Source organism: Chaetodon trifascialis, chromosome 10 (genome assembly GCF_039877785.1).
Source record: "Chaetodon trifascialis isolate fChaTrf1 chromosome 10, fChaTrf1.hap1, whole genome shotgun sequence".
Classification (NCBI taxonomy): Eukaryota; Metazoa; Chordata; class Actinopteri; order Chaetodontiformes; family Chaetodontidae; genus Chaetodon; species Chaetodon trifascialis.
The window spans coordinates 8,100,167-8,119,486 of NC_092065.1; the positions used below are offsets into that span (position 1 = coordinate 8,100,167).

A 19,320-nucleotide genomic window follows, 5' to 3' on the forward strand; every position below is an offset into this window, starting at 1 on the left:
GTGCTTGGATTATAAACGCAGCGTACGAAAAAAAACAAACAAAAAAAAAAACTCACAGCACGCACTTGTCGGGACTCGGGAGACTGCAAGGTCGACATGGCTAACAACTGCAACTCCATCATTTCATTAAGGCAATTACCGTTCAGTCGTCTAGTGATGAGTGAGTGTGTTAATGGTGAGTTGTGTTATGTTGTACTCTCCAAATGTTGAATTGTAAATAGTTGTATTGATTGCATATTGCCAGCCAAATACTGTATATACTGAATATGTTCTGGAAAGATTTGATTAATTACAGTTTTGATGATAGTATAATTTGATTTGATTTGATTATTGCTATGGCATCCATCCATGGTGTAGACTGTGCTAGACAGTGATTTCATGGACAAAATAGTAGATGACAGTGTATCTGTTGATGGCCATGGTGGAAGTGTTTTATTGTGGAACCTAATTTATTGTATTTGAGACATTTAACTTGATTTAGCTATGCAAAAATACTGTACAGTATGTACAATTCATGCCTGGTGTTGTCATCTAGTGGTTGAACAGGAAAACCAAATTAAACAATACAATGTAACACTGTAAAGTTAGCTATCTGACTTTTTTTATTATTATTATTTAGCAGTTTTGACTAAAGAATTAGAGTCATAGCATGAAACGATTTTCACAGTTATGTCCCATATTATGAAAAACTCACTTCTTTGGGTCTCTGGTGCTGCCACACACATACAAAGTGTGAAACAAGACCGTCCGCGCTTTTTTGAGTGAGATACGGATCTCTGTAAGCACCCTGCCTACAGCTTCCACACAAGCGTTTGAATTCGGCGCTCGGTGTCTCTCCGGCCCAGCGCCACCTTCCCACAGATCCGCTGGTAGGTTATTGAAAGCACTGTGTTATGAATCATGCCCAGGCGTTGTTCTGTTATTGGCTGTAAAGAGGAGCACAAATCGCTCCATCGGCTCCCAGCCGACAGAAGAGCACCGTGGATTGAATTCATTTTTCAAGGCAGGGAGGTGCATGCCATTAACTCTTTTTGGAGTTTAAAATATAGATATTCATTAATAGTAAAGGAGCATAAACTGCGTTCTCGTGTTTCCTCCACTCCAGCCATCCACTTCGTTCGTGTCAGACAAGACGATTTCTCTTCCTTCCTTCAAACTCCATTGAAACTGCATGTTTAACAGCCCAGTTTAATAATAATAATAATAATAATAATAATAATAATCGGGGATTAATCCCCAAACCCCTTATTAGGTAGGTGCTGAACACTTTCTACCGTAACACAGTAGTGATGGGTCGTGTGTCGGTTTGAAGTAAACGATTGGAGCCAGAGAGCGAGCTTTTTTTCTTTTCTTTTTTTTCTCGACTTTTTTTTCCGTTCAAGCCGCACGTGATTGGTCAAATACTTGATGTGTGGTGGCTTCAGTGTGTTTGTGCGCGCGCGCGCTCACACACACCTTATCAATTTTGGCGAAGTGGTTATCAGGCCCGCCCAGACTTAATCCACGGCCGTCCATCTGTCACGTTCTGCATCCGCGATCCATTTAATTTTTACAAGGTCGGTGCTTTTATTTTGAAACCAACAAATAAACAAAAAACGAAAGTAAAAAGGAGACGAAAACGGGAATGAGACTAAATAAAACACACTTGAAAAACGGAGTTAAAAGCAATATTTATGTTTGGTATAGCACCTGGCTGAAGAGGACATAAGGTTTGTCTATGTTTTATTTAACATTGTGTAAGTCACTTTAATTTACATTCTTTAGTAGTTTGAGAATACGTGAGTTAAGCCAGTATATCGTCATATTAGCCCTGTTGTTAGTATGACAATTTTATAAAGGGATGTTAAGAAAACAGCTGAAATAGGCTCCATTTCGTTTTTTGAGTGTACTTTAGACCACAGAGATCTGTGCTTGATGCCTGTAGTCTGTGTAAACAGTGTCGGGGTCAGAGTTCAACCTCCTGAACAAAGCTTCCAGCATTTTTGGTGCTCTGGAGAAGGTAAGCACTAGATCCTGTTTGTGGGAGGCTGTTACTCTTTATAGTGAGCCTATTGAATGTAATGAGCTGTGTACAGAGCATGTTAGAAATGCATTAATGTGCACAGTTCCTTTAGATTTTTGCAGCTTTTTCACTGTATTTTGTGTTTGCTGATGTGTCTCTGATCCACTCAGACTCATTGATGACATAGTAGATTAAAGCCACTGTTAGACTTGCAATGCTGGCTCAAAAACCTTTGTAAAGCATCAAATAAAATATTTTGGTTTTCTGTCTCAATAACTGACAATGTAAAACATTTACAAACAATCTATGGCACTTAAATACAATGAAGTTGGAAAAACAAATAAGAAGACTGACCCCTGTTCTGGAATGTGGGTGTCAGTTTCTGAGAGTGGCCCCAAAAAAGGGGGGATGGGAATTTGTCCCAACTAACTGGAGCAAAGAAAATCCTCTCAATGGTGGAATTGGACTTGTGCCTTGCAGTGACAGAGAACACACTGCAGGGTGTGATGCAACTGGGGAGCCTGTTTGACTTTCCTTTGGAGAAGCTGAGGTAATGTTCATAATTTTGATTTTGATACATCACGTGTGACCTAAAGAGCTCTTTCTCAAAGACTGGTCTACAGAAAAAGATTGAGACATCACAGTGTTATTCCTGTGGTTTAATGTCGTGAGATAGTAATTTTTGAATGTATGTAGGATAGGAGATAGGAGATAGGCAGGTTTAAGCATTTAACCATAATCAACCAGTTAGAAAGTAAATGCTTACGTCTCTTGATATGACGATTGTTCCCTGAGGAGGAGGAACTCTGGTGGAGAGACCATAGCCTTTGGTAGATCAGTCTGCAAGAATCAGGCTGCAGCAATGAAAGAAACAAGAATGGGACAAGGTGATTAGAAGAAAAGCATCACTTCACACCATTTTTCCCCATTTAAGTTTAAAAACTGAATATTTACAGATATTCTGGACAGAATGAGGATGCTGAAGAGAGCCTGTGCACTCATCCTGAGAAGAGGAATTACAACTTATGAGAGCAGATTGAGCAAAAATGGTAAATACATCCTCTCATTATACTGTATCTCTTAAAGTGTAATGTACACACAGTTTGAACAGATTGATAATAATAATGATGATTATGAACCTCTTCTCTTAGACAGCCTCTTCAGAGTTCATCCATCTGTATCACAGGCGGTGGCAGAAAACAAACCAGTGGTCGCACTGGAGAGCACCATTATCACACATGGCATGCCCTATCCACACAACCTGAGGTACCTGGGCAATCTTCAAATGTCAGTCAGCTCTGATACCAGCTGCTCATAGTTGTTTTAACCATTTGTAACCATTAATGTTTTAATGCAGCACAGCAAAGGAGGTGGAGGCCATTGTGAGAGCTGAAGGAGCCATCCCAGCCACGGTGGGAGTGATTGAGGGTGAAGTCCATGTTGGTCTGTCGTCAGAGGAGCTTGACCACCTCGCTCGCTGCCAGAGCTCCCTGAAGGTGTCCCGTCGCGATCTGCCTTACGTCATCAGCAAAGTCAGGCTGCAACACCCTCACACACATGCAACACAAAGCTTAAAATAATCCACTTCGACTGCCTGAGTCTGTCATTCATGACGGCGCTTTGGATGCTGTCCTGTTCTTTTCTCAGGGGCTCTCTGGGGGAACAACAGTGTCAGCCACTATGATAGCAGCACATCGAGCTGGCATCCCTGTGTTCATCACGGGAGGCATTGGAGGAGTTCACAGAGATGGAGAGAACAGTAAGCAATCCTTGAGGGGAAATAATCAAATGCTGACAGTAACTTGTTATTGCTAACAAACTGTGAAAACAGACACACTGACTGGATGGTTTTGGCCTCCTCACATGGAAACTGAGCAGTCCTGTCGTCAGATGTATCAGCTACGTTATTTGATGATAAAGACCATGAGCAGAGATGAAAGTGCTTATGGAGTCACAAATATGATCCAAGCCCACCTGGTGGAGGCCCTCCATGTGTAAGGACAACAGGACTGTTTGGACAGTATCATCTTAACTCCTTATTTTGCAACTGTCTGTTATGTAAATGAGGGCTTACCATTAGTCACCATTGAGTCAGTGATTATTCCTCCAGGTCTGGACGTCAGTGCAGATCTGACGGAGCTCGGCAGGACTCCCATTGCAGTGGTTTCTGCTGGTGTCAAGTCTATTCTGGACATCGGCCGCACCCTCGAGTTCCTTGTAAGAATACTGAGATCATTTTTCGTCTTGATGAGTCATGAGTCATGTATGTTGTCACTGTACAATGGCAGATGTGTTAGCAATCTTTTATGTATCACCTGACTTGTGGTTGGTGTACCGCAGATTTCCTGTTCTGTTTCATTTTTTTTAATTGGCGAAACCAAAACATAACACGTGGTTAAACAATGACAAAGGTGTTACAGCAGGATGAGACACTTCATATCACAAAGACTTGATGATAGGGCATAAGTGCATGGATGGATAGGGTGCTGTCCTGTCCTGTCATGTGTGGAGACTGATGAAAATTTCCTTTAATAGAAAAAAATGTATGTGCAAAAGATGATAAACAATGAATACATTTGATAGAAGAAAGTGAAGAATATGTTTTGGACTTATAAAATGAATCAATCAATTAAAAGAAGCAGATAGATGTATGGCACATCTCTGCTTAATTGGGACTCACATGTGTTTCTATTATGTCTCTTTAATTAGGAGACACAGGGTGTCTGTGTAGCCACTTACGGAGCGTCGAAGAATTTCCCAGCCTTCTTCTCTCCACAAAGCGGATTCACTTCTCCATACCAAGTCTGCAACCCTGAGGAGGCTGCAAAACTCATTGGTACATCAGCTTTTTGTCTCCTCAACACTGATAGCATGCTTGACCCGAAACACACAGAGGTTATGAGTGTGGATCTGTTTTTGTATCATTCAGCAAGCTGTCTGTCACTGGGTCTCCAAAGTGGTGTCCTGCTAGCAGTGCCCATCCCAGAGGAGCATGCAGCAGCCGGGCAGCAGATAGAGGAGGCCATCCAGGCTGCAGTGACAGAGGCAAGGTACAGAAAGTCTCTGTGGCTCGTTATCTATTGTGAATCAAATGGACTGTTAATCTTAGCAGGAACAAGTGATTGCTTTCTGTTCTCTTTTTTGATTTCCTCAGTGTTAAAGGTATAACAGGAAGAGATGTGACGCCATTCATTCTTCAAAAGGTCAATGATCTGACTAAAGGAAAGTCCCTGCAGGCCAGTATCCTGCTGAGAGCTGAAGCAGAAAACAATATAGCAAACTTTTTATCTAAAAAAAATGCATTGATAACTTTGTTGTCTCATAGGCCAGATAATGTCACATTGCAGCAGCCTCTAAGGTGAATAAAACATCCTTAACCTGTTGTGTTCTTAGACATTGCTCTGATTCTTAACAATGCTAAAGTTGGCAGTCAGATAGCGTGCGCGCTGTCAGAACAAAAGAATGAAAGAGGGTTAAAGGGCAAAACTCAACCACGTGGAAAACAGTCATCAGACTCAGAATCAGATACTGTGAGTATAAAAACTTGATGAACTTCTCAGTTTTTAGTCAAATATTGGCACAACACAGTACCCATAATACTGTTCTTTTCCAGGTTGTCATTGGAGGAATAAATGTTGATTTTATTGCTAAAGGAAAAACAAAAACACTTATTGTAAGTAACACTATTTATTTACAACACTCCAAATCATGTAAGGCAAATTATGTAGTTTGTAATTACTTTTTCCTCTCCTCCAGTTTGGACAGACCAACCCAGGAAGTGTCTGCCAGTCATTTGGTGGAGTAGGTCGGAACGTTGCTGGTGGGTTTTTATCAGCTCGTGTTCATGCGTGTGTTTTCACCTGTAGTTTAAATCTGATGATCTCTCACTCGCTTCTTTGATGCTGCCCATCAAGACTCTCTGAGCCGATTAGGCCGTAGACCCCTGTTCATCTCAGCTACTGGTGCTGATTCGCTCAGTGATGCAGTGTTTAACTATTGTAAACATATGGTAGGTGAACATCAGCAGTCGTTTTTACCAAGCATGATGATAATCCATTTAACTTAAATATGTAATTGTTAAGTTTTGGACTTTTTTTCTTATATCTATAAGAACACAAGTGGTGTGGCCAGACTAGAAGAGCAAAGCACAGCTACTTACTGTGTTGTTATCGCTGAGAGTGGAGAAATGAGTCTTGGACTGGGAGACATGGACATTCATCAGCAAATCACAGAGAAATATGTAGGTTCTACTGACAAAATTACTCTTTTTTTTATAGCATTTTTTTAATCTCACTATTGCATATCCTCTTGAAGGTGTCACAGTTTGAGAAGCAGCTCTCATCGGCCACTCTCGTGTGCCTCGATGGAAACATTCCCGTCTCCACCATTGACTATGTTTGTTCCATTGCCTCTAAATACAACATCAATGGTAAACACACGGATGAGGTCAGTAAATGATAATGAATGGTGGTGAACTGATGCTCTCCTGGATTTTAACATCATGTGTGTCACAGTTTGGTACGAGCCCACAGATTCCGATAAGGCTTGTAAGCCTTTCCTCTCCGACGCCTGGAAGTCTCTGTCCTATTCATCCCCAAACCTGGCAGAGTTGTGCACTATGAATAAAACACTTGGAATCCCAACACCTGAAGGTAAGCTGTATTAGTAATTCATGGTTCAACTGTGGGTTTATTTTTCACTCTTTGTGTTTTTACTCCCTCATGCTCTTAAACACATATTCCCCCTCACAGTTACAGTTAGTTTTCATGTGAAAAATGCAAATAGTGTGATAGTGTCTGAGGATGTGGTTTTGTCTTGTGGGTTGGCAGTGCTGCCGAGCTCTCTTGATGAGGTGCTGAGTGTTGCTGTGGCTCTCTCACGCCCCCTTCTGGAGCATCTTCACTGTCTGGTGGTGACTCTGGGGGCAAATGGAGTTTTGGTGTGCGGAGAGCATGATGCTGGCTCGGTCAACCTGCAGCCAAGAAAACAGAAGAGGGTAAGGGCAGTATAATTAAACTGATAACGACGCTAATGACAGTGAAAGTGAAGATGTTTACTGCACCTGTGTTTGCAGAGGAGGCAGCTTTGTGCTCTTCACTACCCAGCACTGACTGTAACAGCAGAGGAGACAGTGAATGTGTCAGGAGCAGGAGACAGGTACTAAAAATTTACTCTACCTTCTTTCTCTTCCCTAGTCCATTTTACAAAAATGCTGCTTGCTTTAATTTCATTCACTTTTCTCTCCCCATAACCTTTTTCTCTTCCTGTCCCTGTCCGTCATCCGCCTCTGTCTGCAGTCTGGCAGGTGCCTTAATGGCTGGGATTCTCCAGCAGCGAGACACAGACAGCTGTGTTCGGATGGGGATCCTGGCCGCACGGCTGTCCCTGGCGTCACAGCATCCCATCGCCCCCGCGCTCACCTTAGATTCAGTGGATCCCAGCAAAGTTCAGGCTCAGTACTGGCCCAAAAGCAGCTTCATGTGGATTGATTGACTTCGAAACATTATTGAATATGTGAAGATTAGGTCTGTTTGCATTGAGCTGTTTAATATATTGCTCAGTATTTTAACATATTAGTTTTTATTCTCGTTAAACCTGCCTGTAACATAGTGATCAAGGGAATAAATTCAAGAAGTTGACTTGTTTTACCAAAACCATCGAATCAATTTTATTTTGTTCTACAATAACTGGTATCTTACAAAAATAAAAAATTAACCACTTTTTTAAACTTTAATTTCATCTTACAAATCCTTGTAAATAAATTAGAAATTATCTAATAAAATTATATAATGAGGCCTTATAACAAGGTACTCTGGTGTTCTGATTTCTCATAATAAAGAATGGTTATATTTAACATCAGTGATGGATGAAGTACTCAAGTCCTTCTATGAAGCAAAATACTGAATTACAAAAGTCGTGCAAGTGTAATCAAAACAAAATGCTGTGCTGAGTTTCATAGTGTTTTGGACTATTTTTCACTATGTTCTGGATTATTTTTGATGCATTAATATTTAGGTAGCATTGTAATATAGGAGCTGCTGGTCAATGCAGAGCAAATTTTAAATACCTCATATGTTGTTAGGTAGTTTGAGTTGTAAAAACCTGACATATTTCATAAGCTCCTATGTTTTAAATTTAAAATCAATCTACAAAGTAACTAAAAACTAAAACTGTAAACATATGGGATAAAAAAAAAAAGTACAGTATTTCCGTCTGAAATGCAGTGGAGTAGAAGTAAAGTGATAAAAGATGCTAATACTAAATAAGCAAAGCACTAGTACCTCAAAATGTAATTAACCAAAGTACATTTTGCTATTTCATTTTAAGTGCCACATTGTAGTTACACGCTTGTCCAAATTGTGTCGCTGGTCCTGCTAAAAATCTATACAACCAAAAACTCCGTTACCCACAAAGCATCTGTCCATGTGCGCACACTCAGTGGCACTGAACACTTGCCCCATTCCCTCCTCCCTACTTTAATGCTAGCTAAGATGGTGGTTAGAGCGTAAATTGTCTCTACAATACCAAGAAAAGAAAGGGGCAAAACATCTTTATAGCCTTTTAATTACATCAGAACAACAGACATAGGGCTATCTTATGTGACTGTTTATAGAAATTTTGACATTTCAGATATATTGGCTCGCAGTCCCCGCCCAATTTGGTGTGACTCCCTTGGAGTGGAATCCTAAGCTAAATACGGACTGGGTAAGTAACAGTAACGTTAGCCAAGTTGCTAGTTGGGCTAGCCAGCTTCCATTCTCCCTCAACGAATAAAGGACAGTTATGTCGGTTATGATTTTACTAACTGACACTAGAGCATTCACAAGCTTTTTAGACCACTGTCCAGGTAATCGTAATGTCGTGAGAGCAATGTCAGCTGTTTATAGTGCCAAAAACTTGCTTCGAGTTTAGCGTTAGCCTGTGTAGGCCGCGTCGTAAGCTTGGCACCAAAACCCCGTACATTTTGATGATAATGTAGCATGCTAGCTATGCCGATGCTAGCGGTTAGCAAAAAGCAAGCTGTCAGTTAACATGCAGGCGAAAGCGTAACGTTGTGGTAAACGTTTTTTGTAAACGTTTCACGTCAATATCAAGTTAATACTCATCTCTTTACGTTTTGGTGTTGTGAATCAATATGCAGTTGCTCCTGGACACTTGTAATTAGTTAGACCGGCTTCTTTTACCAATTCGCGGCTAATGTTAGCTTAGCCTATCATTAGTCAAATAACATCTGTCATAATGTAGCTACGATCCAGAAGACAGTGCAGCTAAAGTTACCAGCCTGGCTAACTGGGTATTCTGGCTTCATACACGATTTTATCCATCAACTGATACCTACAACTGAAGCGGAAAAACCGTGGTACTGCTGTAATTTATTAGCAAATGCTGCCAAGTATTTGAAATGTTGGCATTTGACTGTTATCGTGTAATTCAACTCTACGCTGTCAGGTTTTATCAAGCTGTCATAACGCTTTCATAACGTTTGTCTGCTGGCAGCAGTGTTGTCACGTAGAAATCAGACTGGTGTTTTACCGTTAACAACAGACGTTTCTTTTGTAAATAAACGCAGTTTGTTTCATTTCCCTACATCGTCCATCATGACGTTGTGTCAAGTAACTTGCTCTCAACCATTGAGAGACACCACAACATCCGCATTATCATTTTAACGGGATGGCTTCTGTTCAGGGTTTGTTTTCTAAGACAAGTCAAGTTGTCTTCTTTGTCGCACCTAGATAAAATTAATTAAGTCTAAAATTAATCCCTGCAATAACTCACACCATGATGGAGGTTATATTGGTCAGTTTTTATTGGAACTGATATAGAGAGGCGTTTAATCGACTTTATAAGTTTAGGAGCTGCGACCCATCACAGTTTCCCAGAGGCCAAGGTGACTGCTTCAGATTGCATGTTCTGTACGATCATCAGTCAGTCACTGAGGACTATGAAAACCATCAAATACTCACATTGAAGATGGTTGAAACCGGGGAATTTTTGACACTTTTGCTTTCAAATGGCTTGTGATGAATTGATTTTCAAAATACCAACCAATCAAATTCTGTCAGTCGGCTAATTGTTTCAGCACTGCAATATATTGAGAGCAGTTTTCATCACTTAATGTATTCTCAATGCGAGATGAAACATTAGAAACACTTTCTGTGGAGAGCACACTGCAATTCAGCAGGACCCAAAAGATCTTAAAGGTGGATATAATGTTCAGTTTCAAATTAAACTTTTTAGAGAGGCGTTGATTCGGCATTGAAATAAGATTTATTGCATTAGACTGCAGTAGTTTTAGTTGGTTAACCCAATATAAACTGGTGACTGAGTAGTGTTTCCTTTACTGCTGAATAGGTCAAACTCTATGTGAAAGACATTTATAGAAATACATTTTGCTGTTTGCTCAGTCTGATGTTGTGACCTTGGTGGTCATGAAGTCAGTTTCAGAGGCTATGCCATCCCGCTATTAAGTATGTGTTAAGAATTTATCCAGTGGACTTTCCGTCATATCATGATGTAGTTCTTATACTTAGCCTTTGTATGTTTTCATAGCCCTGTGATCTGTGATCGGCTTCAACACTCACCCTTGCTGCGCCATACGATGTCCCACAGCCCTGAGATGAAGGACGACCCCATGGAGTGCCCTCTGTGCATGGAGCCGCTGGAGATTGATGACGTCAACTTCTTCCCCTGCACTTGCGGCTATCAGATCTGCCGCTTCTGTTGGCATCGCATCCGTACAGACGAGAATGGCCTCTGCCCCGCCTGCAGAAAGGTGAAGAGATGATAAGATGAACATGATACCAGAAACTCATCACAGCTCTCAACAGAGAGGTTGTGTTTGGGAATACAGAGGTGGTGATGTACAAATGCCAAAATGGGAGGGTCCCGCTTCTAAAGCAGCTTGTTGCTTAAAACACTTCATCATCATTTGCAGCGATTTGACTCATGGTGCCCATTTAACTACCATGTTGACAAGTAAAGGCCTCAGTTAGCCTCTATCCTTTACAAAGGCGTACCGTTTAAACAGGAAGAGTACTTTTTTCCCCGCATTGTCTACATCTCAGTTTGTAACTTAACTGTGTTTTGTGTAGCCGTACCCAGAGGACCCCGCTGTATACAAGCCTCTGTCACAGGAGGAGATCCAAAGGATAAAGAACGAGAAGAAGCAGAAACAGAACGAGAAGAAGCAGAAGGTGACAGAAAACCGCAAGCACCTGGCGAGTGTCAGAGTGGTCCAGAGGAACCTGGTGTTTGTGGTGGGGCTCTCACAGCGACTCGCCGACCCGGAGGTGAGCACGGTGTCACCATCAAAAAACTCAGCGACTTATGCTGCCTGTGATATTGGAGTGCTGGAACTGTTTGTATTTTAGCTTGAGTTGAACAAAGCTGTGACAAACTGAAGGCATTAGCTGCTCGATTTATCCTTTTCTTATTTAACAAGCACAGACACATGATTTTAATGCACATTTTAAGGTCTGTCAGTCAAACCTCCCACAGAGGTCTGAAGAGTAAAACTTGTTTTGAATATTTTGTTTGAAAGAGTTCACAGTGGACCCAAAACCTAAGTGACGTACGTAAAGCGATACATACATTTCTTTCATTGTGCCCACAGGTCCTAAAACGACCAGAGTATTTTGGGAGGTTTGGGAAAATCCATAAAGTGGTCATCAACAATAGCACATCGTACGCAGGTTCACAGGTGAGAGGTTGGATCAAACTGACAGCACGTCTAGAACCACTGACAGAACTTCAGATCATTCCTTTCTAATAATTGAGCCATTTGTCTTTTACCAAGCAAAAATGGGACATTTTTTGCCAAGATTTGCTAGATTTTACAATTAATTTTCTTCTGCTTTCCCTGTTTTTTCATTTTTGGAGATTTTTTTAAAATAATGAACTTAATGGAAACGTTTGCTCATTGAAGCCATAGAACAATGATTTAAACATCAGGAACAAACAACAGGAAATCTGTTTGACATGTGCGTTTGCTTAAATGATCTGTTTCTTCAGGGGCCGAGTGCCAGCGCTTATGTCACTTACATCCGCTCTGAAGATGCTCTAAGAGCAATACAGTGTGTGAACAATGTGGTTGTTGACGGCAGAACACTCAAGGTGAGAAGTTGATTTATCCCATCACTTGTATATGACTGTATTTGTTTAACAGCACTGTGATAAGTTTATTCTATATTCTCCTCCTGTCTTTTAATGTAAATATCCTGATATTAAACAACCTTGATGTAAAATAGGATTAAACTAAAAGTCCTGTAATGAGATGACCATAGCTTTGAATTTCATTTAGAAATTGTCTCATTTTCTCAGAGCTTCTCTTTCTCTTTCTGTGTTAAAGGCTTCTTTAGGCACAACAAAGTACTGCAGTTACTTTCTTAAAAGTATGCAGTGTCCCAAACCTGATTGTATGTATCTACATGAGCTGGGAGATGAAGCGGCTAGCTTTACTAAAGAGGAGATGCAGGTAAAATATTTGTTTCTCTCCCTGAGATGTGAACTCGGTTTTTGTGGTTTGTTTGTTTGAGTATTAACAGATGGATCGACGGTGACTCATGTTGTGTCATTTGTTTTTAGGCGGGAAAACATCAAGAGTATGAGCAGAAACTCCTCCAAGACCTCTATAAAATTAACCCTAGCTTTCTACAACCTCCAGCATGTGGAACAGAGAAGTCTAAGAGTAAATCCAACTCCACACAGAGGTTGGCTTTTTATTTATTTCCTCCTATGTTTTTCCTCTTTTTGCTTCTTCAGTGCATCAAATCAGTGCTAAGCTTGATTTTTCTCCCGCTTTGTAACAGAACCAACAGTAGTAATGGTAAAGATGGGTGGCCGACGCTGTCAGGACATAACAAACTGGCCAACGGGCTTTCAGAAGACCGCAAGTCTCCTCCGTTGCTAGACTATCTAGACCAAGAAGTTAATGCTTCAGATGGGCTAGACACAGAGCTGGGTCCTGGCCAGCATACCGCCCTGTCCCCCTTCTCCTCTAATTGTGACAGTAACAGGTAATATAGACTCCTCTTCGACAGAAACCTTTATATCCTTGAAGAAAATCATTTTCCTTATGGAGTATTTTTTGTTTATGTACCTAATTTTGTCACTTGTCTGTCTGCCTCCCAGCGAAAAACCTCCAGAGTCGATTGGAATGGTGAACGGTGAGACTTTACAACAGGTGAGAAGATCTCGACTCTGTTAGTTTTGGTTCCATATAAATGAAGGTGAATCATTTCTGAGAAAGACGAGCTCACAAGCGTCGCCTCCTCTCTCTTTGTCCAGATACCCACCAGTGACTCCCCCTCTCCTCCCCCGGGTTTAACCAAGCCCAACCTGGTGGTGCCCATCAGCGTGTCAGACCTCACAGCCCGTTCACCCTTCGAGGGTGCGGCAGCTGAGTCCCAATCGCTCTTTTCAGACAACAGTAACTTCAGACATCCTAACCCGCTCCCCGCTGGCCTGCCCCCCTTCCCCAGCTCCCCCCGCGGCAGTTCTGACTGGCCCATGACCCCCGAACCACAGAGCCTCTTCACATCAGGTACAATGGGGCTTTAATGAAGCATTTTGTATGTAGTTTTGTGTGTTTTAAGTGCCTGATTGGTTGTGCTTTATGTCTGATTTTCAAAGCGTGGGTTTACCTGCAGGTGTTTTATTCTATTTGTTTTGATACCATGGCCATCATTCATTATGTACTCCATAATATTGACTGTAACAGCCGTGTATTATTAATTTAGGCATTTTCTGCTGTTGTAGGCTTTGTCAGTCACCCCATATAGTAAAACTAGCAAAATGCTTTGAATGTAAATGTAACTTGTGATTGTTTGTTCAGAATTAAAAGGAGAAAATTTTAAATCATGAGACTGGAAACTAAAACCATAAGAAACATATATAGAAATGCTTTGATGAAGAAGAATGCTTCAAGAAGGGATTTAAAGAGAGTCTTATCTCTGGGGGCAGAGTGAGGCTCAAACTGCAAAGGCCCTTTGTCACCAGCCATCAACTAATCACTTCGTCAAAGAAATTTATGGCTGGTTGACTAAGAATTTCTCATATTGCGGACAGATCCAGTAACTTCCCTCTCTCCTTCCCTCAGACACAATACCAGTGTCTTCTTCCACAGACTGGCAGGCGGCCTTTGGCTTCGGTTCATCCAGCAAACAGCAGGACGACGATCTGGGCTTCGATCCTTTCGACGTTACCCGCAAGGCCTTGGCCGACCTGATAGAGAAGGAGCTGTCTGTGCAGGATCAGAGCCCCTCGTCCCCAGGACCCTTCGCCCAGGGGGGCAGCCACGGTCCCAGCCTGCTGCCCCCTAACCCAAACCCCAGCGCCTCTCACCACTTCCCCAGCGGCCTGCCACGCCTCCCTCAACTCCACCACAGAGCCGTCTACAGCTCCTTCAGTTTCCCCGGCAGTCAGAACAGCCAGGCCAGTCAGCAGCAGCAGCCAGCCTCCAGACACCCCTGGATGGGCGTCCCCACACGAAATAACCTCACACACTTGAACCACTCAGCCAGTGCTGCCTCACACAGTAATTTCCTGGACCTGAATCTGCCCCCTCAGCACAACACAGGGCTAGGAGGGATCCCCATCTCAGGTACCAGACACCTGGGTCACTGTGGCACCTTTCTGTGTCGTGTGGAAGCTGTGCATGTTAAAACAGAGATCAGATGTGTTCTTTAATGGTGTTACCTAATATGACAGCTCATGATACTTGTCCTGATTAGCGTTTATTGACCTTACATAAGAAAGCCTGGTGGCTGCAGTTCTGCAGACAGCCACTAGTCTGTGATCAAAACACCAGAGGAACTGACATACCTGCTTTGCTCTCCTCTCCTGCAGAAAACAGTGGCTCTATAGACGGCTTAAATGTGAAAGAGTGGCAGGACGGACTGAGAGCTCTCCTGCCCAACATCAATATCAACTTCGGGGGCCTCCCAAACTCCTCCTCCTCTTCCTCCTCCTCATCCTCAAACAGTGTTAACCACATTGGTGGGCCGGCGGGGCCAGCGGGCATCTCACACAGCCTGAGCTGGGACGGTACAGCCAGTTGGATGGACCCTGCTATCATCACAGGTAGAAAGTAACTCAGACGATTCAGCAGTCAGTGTGTGTGGTGGTCGACTGAAAATCAACCATCATTTTCATATTTGATTAATTGTTAAAGGCATTTATTAAGTGAGAATGCCAAACATGCTGCGTTTCCAGCTGCTGTTTTATACCATCGTGAATTCAGTTAAGGCTGCAAACATTTTCTTTTTCCATTACTCTGCTGCTTCTTTCCTTGATTCATGGCTCGGTCTATAAAAATGTAAGAAAATACCCACAAACATCTTACAGTATAAACACCTTTGGAATAATAACAGTAGTAGTTGTTGATGCTCTTCTCCCTGCTGTTCCTGCAGACTTTCAATGTTCATCACAATTAAAATTTCAGCAGGTGGATTGTTTTCTTAATTAATGCATTTGTTTTGCTTTGTCTTTATATCAGAAAATCTTGAAGCTTGCTGACAATCCAAAAGATGAAAGATATTAAATTTAGTCTGAGAGAAGACAAAGAAGCAGCAAATCCTCACATTTGAATAGTGGGAACCGGTGACTTTGGCGTTTTTGCTTGAAAAAATTTAGCAAACTCATCAATTAATCATTTCACTTTTTTTCAATCATTTTCCCCTCACCAAGTTAAACATTGATTAACAGTATTTCTCTGCTTCAGTCGCATTCTGACCATTGCAAAGTCGACTCAAAGCAACTTCTACAACAGAGACGTCAACAAAACTAAACCAGATTCACTTCACAGTATCTGTATTTACCTCAGTGTCTTGCGTGTGCCCCCGGTGTATTTTTGTCGTTGCTCATCTATTCTGTGACCCCTCTCCTGCCCTCAGGCATCCCGGCCTCAGCAGGGAACAGTTTAGACTGTCTCCAGGACGACAACCCACCACACTGGCTCAAGTCCCTGCAGGCACTCACAGAGATGGACGGCCCGGCAGGCTCAGCGGTGCCCACTCCCCAGCCCCTCCACACCGGCCTCCTAGACGCCCACCTCCCCCTCCACCACAGAGCCGCCGGCGGCTGGGCTCCCTACCTGCCCCCTCCCACAGCCAACCCCGCCAGCCAGTTCCACTCCCCTCCCCCCGGCTTCCAGACCGCCTTCAGACCCCCGGGACAGCCCACCACAGAGCTGCTACAGAGTGCCGCTGTGGACCGCCACTGAACACAGAATACAGCAGACACCCATCCATCCCCCACCACCACTTTATGCCCACTCATCTTGTACCCCCGCTCCCCCTCCCCCAACGCAATACAACACCAATCTGCAGAGTATGAAAAATTATTAACAAAGTAACAAACATGCTTTCTTCTTTTTCTCTTCCTCCTTCCTTTTTGTCTATTCCGAAGGCTGATTTGTTTTTGTTTTTGTTTGTGGTACACAAGTTATCATCACCCTTTGTCTGCTACCATCACCACTCCTGACATCTAGTTCTGGGCATAACACGGGATTCATTGTGTAGCTCACTGTTAACTTCAGAGAGCGCAAGAAGCAGTAAAGCATCGAGCGCCCAGCGGTGACACGAGTTAACTCCACAAACTGGTGAAGAAACAAATTAGCTGAAGTGAGGTCTTTTTAAAAGTAACTAATGATTAAGCATGAACAACATTTGTGTTTTTGAAAGTTGAAGTCATGATAAGTTTTCGAGGAATGAAGCAAGCTGTGAATCTGCTCTTGAAGCTTTGCCCCAAAGACCCTCATCCTCCCCACTTTAACAGGAGACTGTGAAACGGTTAACCCTTCCAGCTAAGTTGTGAATAAGGCGAGGTAAGAGAGAGAGAAAAGGAGTTGGTTCTTAGCTTTTTTTCCCTTTCTTTCTTTTTTGGAGAGTGGTTTTTAAAAATGTTAAACAAAAGAAGCTGAGATTTAGTTAGTGGAGAGAGTGAATGCAGACGACACAGGGGAGCTGAGGGCACAGGCTATGCATGGGCTCCCTGTTAGGTAGGGACACAGATGGCCTGCTTGAGAGGCCGCTTGGCCCATATTCCCTTTAGTGGAGGGCTACCACTGGCCCCGTCCTACTGAAGGGAAAATTTTGCTGAACCTCTGTATCAGAGGATAGAGCACTGCCTAACCGCAGGGAGCCAGGGCTTAGGGAGATCGTGGCACACATCCTGAGCACTAGGGTTAGACTCTTACTCAGTGCCACTGTGTGGTACCTACAGTAGCTAGCCCTAACATGGACAGCCACCAACTAGATAGGACAATGACAAGGATGGATGAAGAAATGTCAAAAATACTAATGAGGGTAGCAACAGGGTTAAACAGGTCCCTTTGTTAGACCCAGGAGGGCTTAAACGAGGCCTTAAAACGGACAGACGAGAGAAAGGAGCTCGAGTGATTGGAAGGGGTGTCCAGCGTCAGTGATTGCTGAAAAATATGCAATATTGTATGTGACTTCAGCAGCTGTATGTGAGTGTGTGTCACAAAGGGAGGTGCTGCAAGACAAAACCAAGTACTGTAGTAGTGATTGAAGGAGCTCTCAGCCTTTAGGATGAGATCAACCTCTCCGACCACCGCCTTTTTTCTTTTTGAAGTCTTAATTCTGATCCGTGTACGCTCTCTCTTTCTCCCTCTCTTACTCCCCCCCTCCCCCCACCCATCCCCCACCCCTCCTGCTGTTACCTATTTAACAGTATTCACAAAAATGAACAAACTCATCCAGGAGAAACCAACACAGAGTCATACAATGGGTTTTAACATGATGTTGCGAGAAAAAAAATCAAAAAACAAAATTGAGGCGCTTAAAGGAAGTGAACTGTCCTCTGCAGGTCTGGAAAAATGAACCTTAAATAAAACTGAAAACTCAGAGCTGGTGTTCGTCTGCTGTTGTGTTCTCAACACCTGGATTCAAATATGTGCACTGATAAACATTTCAACCTCAAGATAGTCACCACCATACTGTGCAAGGTCACTATGAAATCATGCTTGTCTTTCCAATGTCCTCCACTAGGGGGCAGATTACTCTGTCAGTGATGAAGCTCTGCAGTCAAACTTCAGCTGAACACACAAGGTTAGACCAAAAGACTGATACTACAGTTTTTCAGGTACACAGTGTTTTTTTTCTTCTCACTTAAAACAGCAGGTATTTGTTTGGCGTGATTAAATGCAACTTAACGCAGACGAGAGTGAGGTGTGACCACCACAGTGTTTCATGTCTTACGTTAATGTTTTCAGTGGAGTTGCACTGCTGAGGGCAGAGCATGCTGCATATTGCAGCTCTGAACCCTTGCCGGCCAATGCAGCAGCAGATACCTGCAGCAGTCCTAGAGGACTTTTGACAGACGCCGGGAGGAGCACAGTTGATACTCAAACAGCAGCATCACTGTTTGTGCAGTTAGACATCTGAATTCAGTGCCTTATTTTACATGGTCTGATAGCAGATTTATTTATTTATTTATATATTTAGATTTTTTGGAGTCAAAGGGCTTTCGGGGATGTAAACAGGAAATGCTCCCATGGTCTCAGCTGTGGCCTATAAATTGAGCCACGTGTATTAAAACCTATATTTCTTTACATTTGGCCAAATTATCACCATTAAAAGTAAGCTGATATAGCGGTTAGCCGTTCCTGTTTGCAGTGTATGTATGGATATACAGACAAATAGTACTGCATTACTTTGATTACTTTGAAACCATAAATCATGATGAATCTCAGCCGAGTTCTGGCGTTATAAGGAGCATCTCTTCTCTTTGATTTCTAAGCAGATTTATTTTTTAAGTGTACAATATTTACCAACCTCCTATGAAAACACATTTTATATCATTACAGCTGTTTTTACTCTATTGTGTTTTACTGCACATGCCTCCACTGATGGGTGCCCACAGTCACAGCTGATGACAAATACATCAATACACATATACTGTATACTGTATGTTTGTTACAAACCATTTGCTCTTTAGTACTGATCAGAAATGCTAAGCACAGGGGTAATTTAAGCCAAAATGATTGTGATTATCAAAGTAGTTGACAGTCACTTTCCTGAGGATTAACTAATGGTTTAATTGTTAACAGTTCCAGCTGTAGTCCTGGTGAGAACTACAGCTGAGTTGCCCCCCTCTGGCTTCAGGCTCCAGGTGCTGAGGAGGCACTCGCACAGGAAGGTGAGTGTGAATAACGCAGGCAGGCAGCAGATTCAGGGGCTGTGACAATGAGTCAGCAGCAACACGGAGGAGGGGGGAAGCTTTGCTGAGAGCGATCCTGGACCAGCACACACTCACAGACACTGCACTGAAACATAATGGAGGTGTCTTTGTGATGA

At 42.6% G+C, this 19,320-nt stretch overlaps 2 protein-coding genes across 2 annotated transcripts; both read left to right on the top strand.

The window, feature by feature from the left end:
* The first annotated feature begins 1,579 nt into the window (after window positions 1-1,579).
* LOC139337765 (uncharacterized) lies at window positions 1,580-7,652 on the top strand. The gene is made up of 19 exons (XM_070972508.1): window positions 1,580-1,709; window positions 2,959-3,051; window positions 3,154-3,268; window positions 3,360-3,534; window positions 3,650-3,761; window positions 4,113-4,219; window positions 4,712-4,838; window positions 4,932-5,052; window positions 5,157-5,242; window positions 5,396-5,532; window positions 5,616-5,675; window positions 5,759-5,822; window positions 5,917-6,011; window positions 6,114-6,242; window positions 6,317-6,431; window positions 6,517-6,654; window positions 6,832-6,998; window positions 7,077-7,159; window positions 7,300-7,652. The coding sequence occupies exons 2-19, from the start codon at window positions 2,973-2,975 to the stop codon at window positions 7,493-7,495; spliced, it is 2,106 nt and encodes a 701-aa protein (XP_070828609.1). The 5' UTR covers window positions 1,580-1,709; window positions 2,959-2,972; the 3' UTR covers window positions 7,496-7,652.
* An 828-nt stretch (window positions 7,653-8,480) lies between these two features.
* Window positions 8,481-17,870, top strand: cnot4a (CCR4-NOT transcription complex, subunit 4a). Its single transcript, XM_070972565.1, has 13 exons — window positions 8,481-8,707; window positions 10,553-10,775; window positions 11,095-11,292; window positions 11,616-11,702; window positions 12,014-12,115; window positions 12,351-12,476; window positions 12,587-12,711; window positions 12,811-13,017; window positions 13,133-13,184; window positions 13,289-13,544; window positions 14,100-14,603; window positions 14,849-15,082; window positions 15,895-17,870. Exons 2-13 carry the CDS (start codon window positions 10,602-10,604, stop codon window positions 16,221-16,223), a joined length of 2,394 nt encoding a protein of 797 aa, XP_070828666.1. The 5' UTR covers window positions 8,481-8,707; window positions 10,553-10,601; the 3' UTR covers window positions 16,224-17,870.
* Window positions 17,871-19,320: the final 1,450 nt, after the last annotated feature.

Excerpts from the sequence above, each read along its gene's own strand:
- LOC139337765 (XM_070972508.1), top strand. The coding sequence starts at position 2,973 with ATGAGGATGCTGAAGAGAGCCTGTGCACTCATCCTGAGAAGAGGAATT. Across the intron at positions 5,676-5,758 it reads GAAAAACAAAAACACTTATT|TTTGGACAGACCAACCCAGG; the intron begins GTAAGTAACACT and ends CCTCTCCTCCAG. Across the intron at positions 6,012-6,113 it reads TTAACTATTGTAAACATATG|AACACAAGTGGTGTGGCCAG; the intron begins GTAGGTGAACAT and ends TATATCTATAAG.
- cnot4a (XM_070972565.1), top strand. The coding sequence starts at position 10,602 with ATGTCCCACAGCCCTGAGATGAAGGACGACCCCATGGAGTGCCCTCTG. Across the intron at positions 13,545-14,099 it reads ACAGAGCCTCTTCACATCAG|ACACAATACCAGTGTCTTCT; the intron begins GTACAATGGGGC and ends TCCTTCCCTCAG. Across the intron at positions 15,083-15,894 it reads GGACCCTGCTATCATCACAG|GCATCCCGGCCTCAGCAGGG; the intron begins GTAGAAAGTAAC and ends TCCTGCCCTCAG.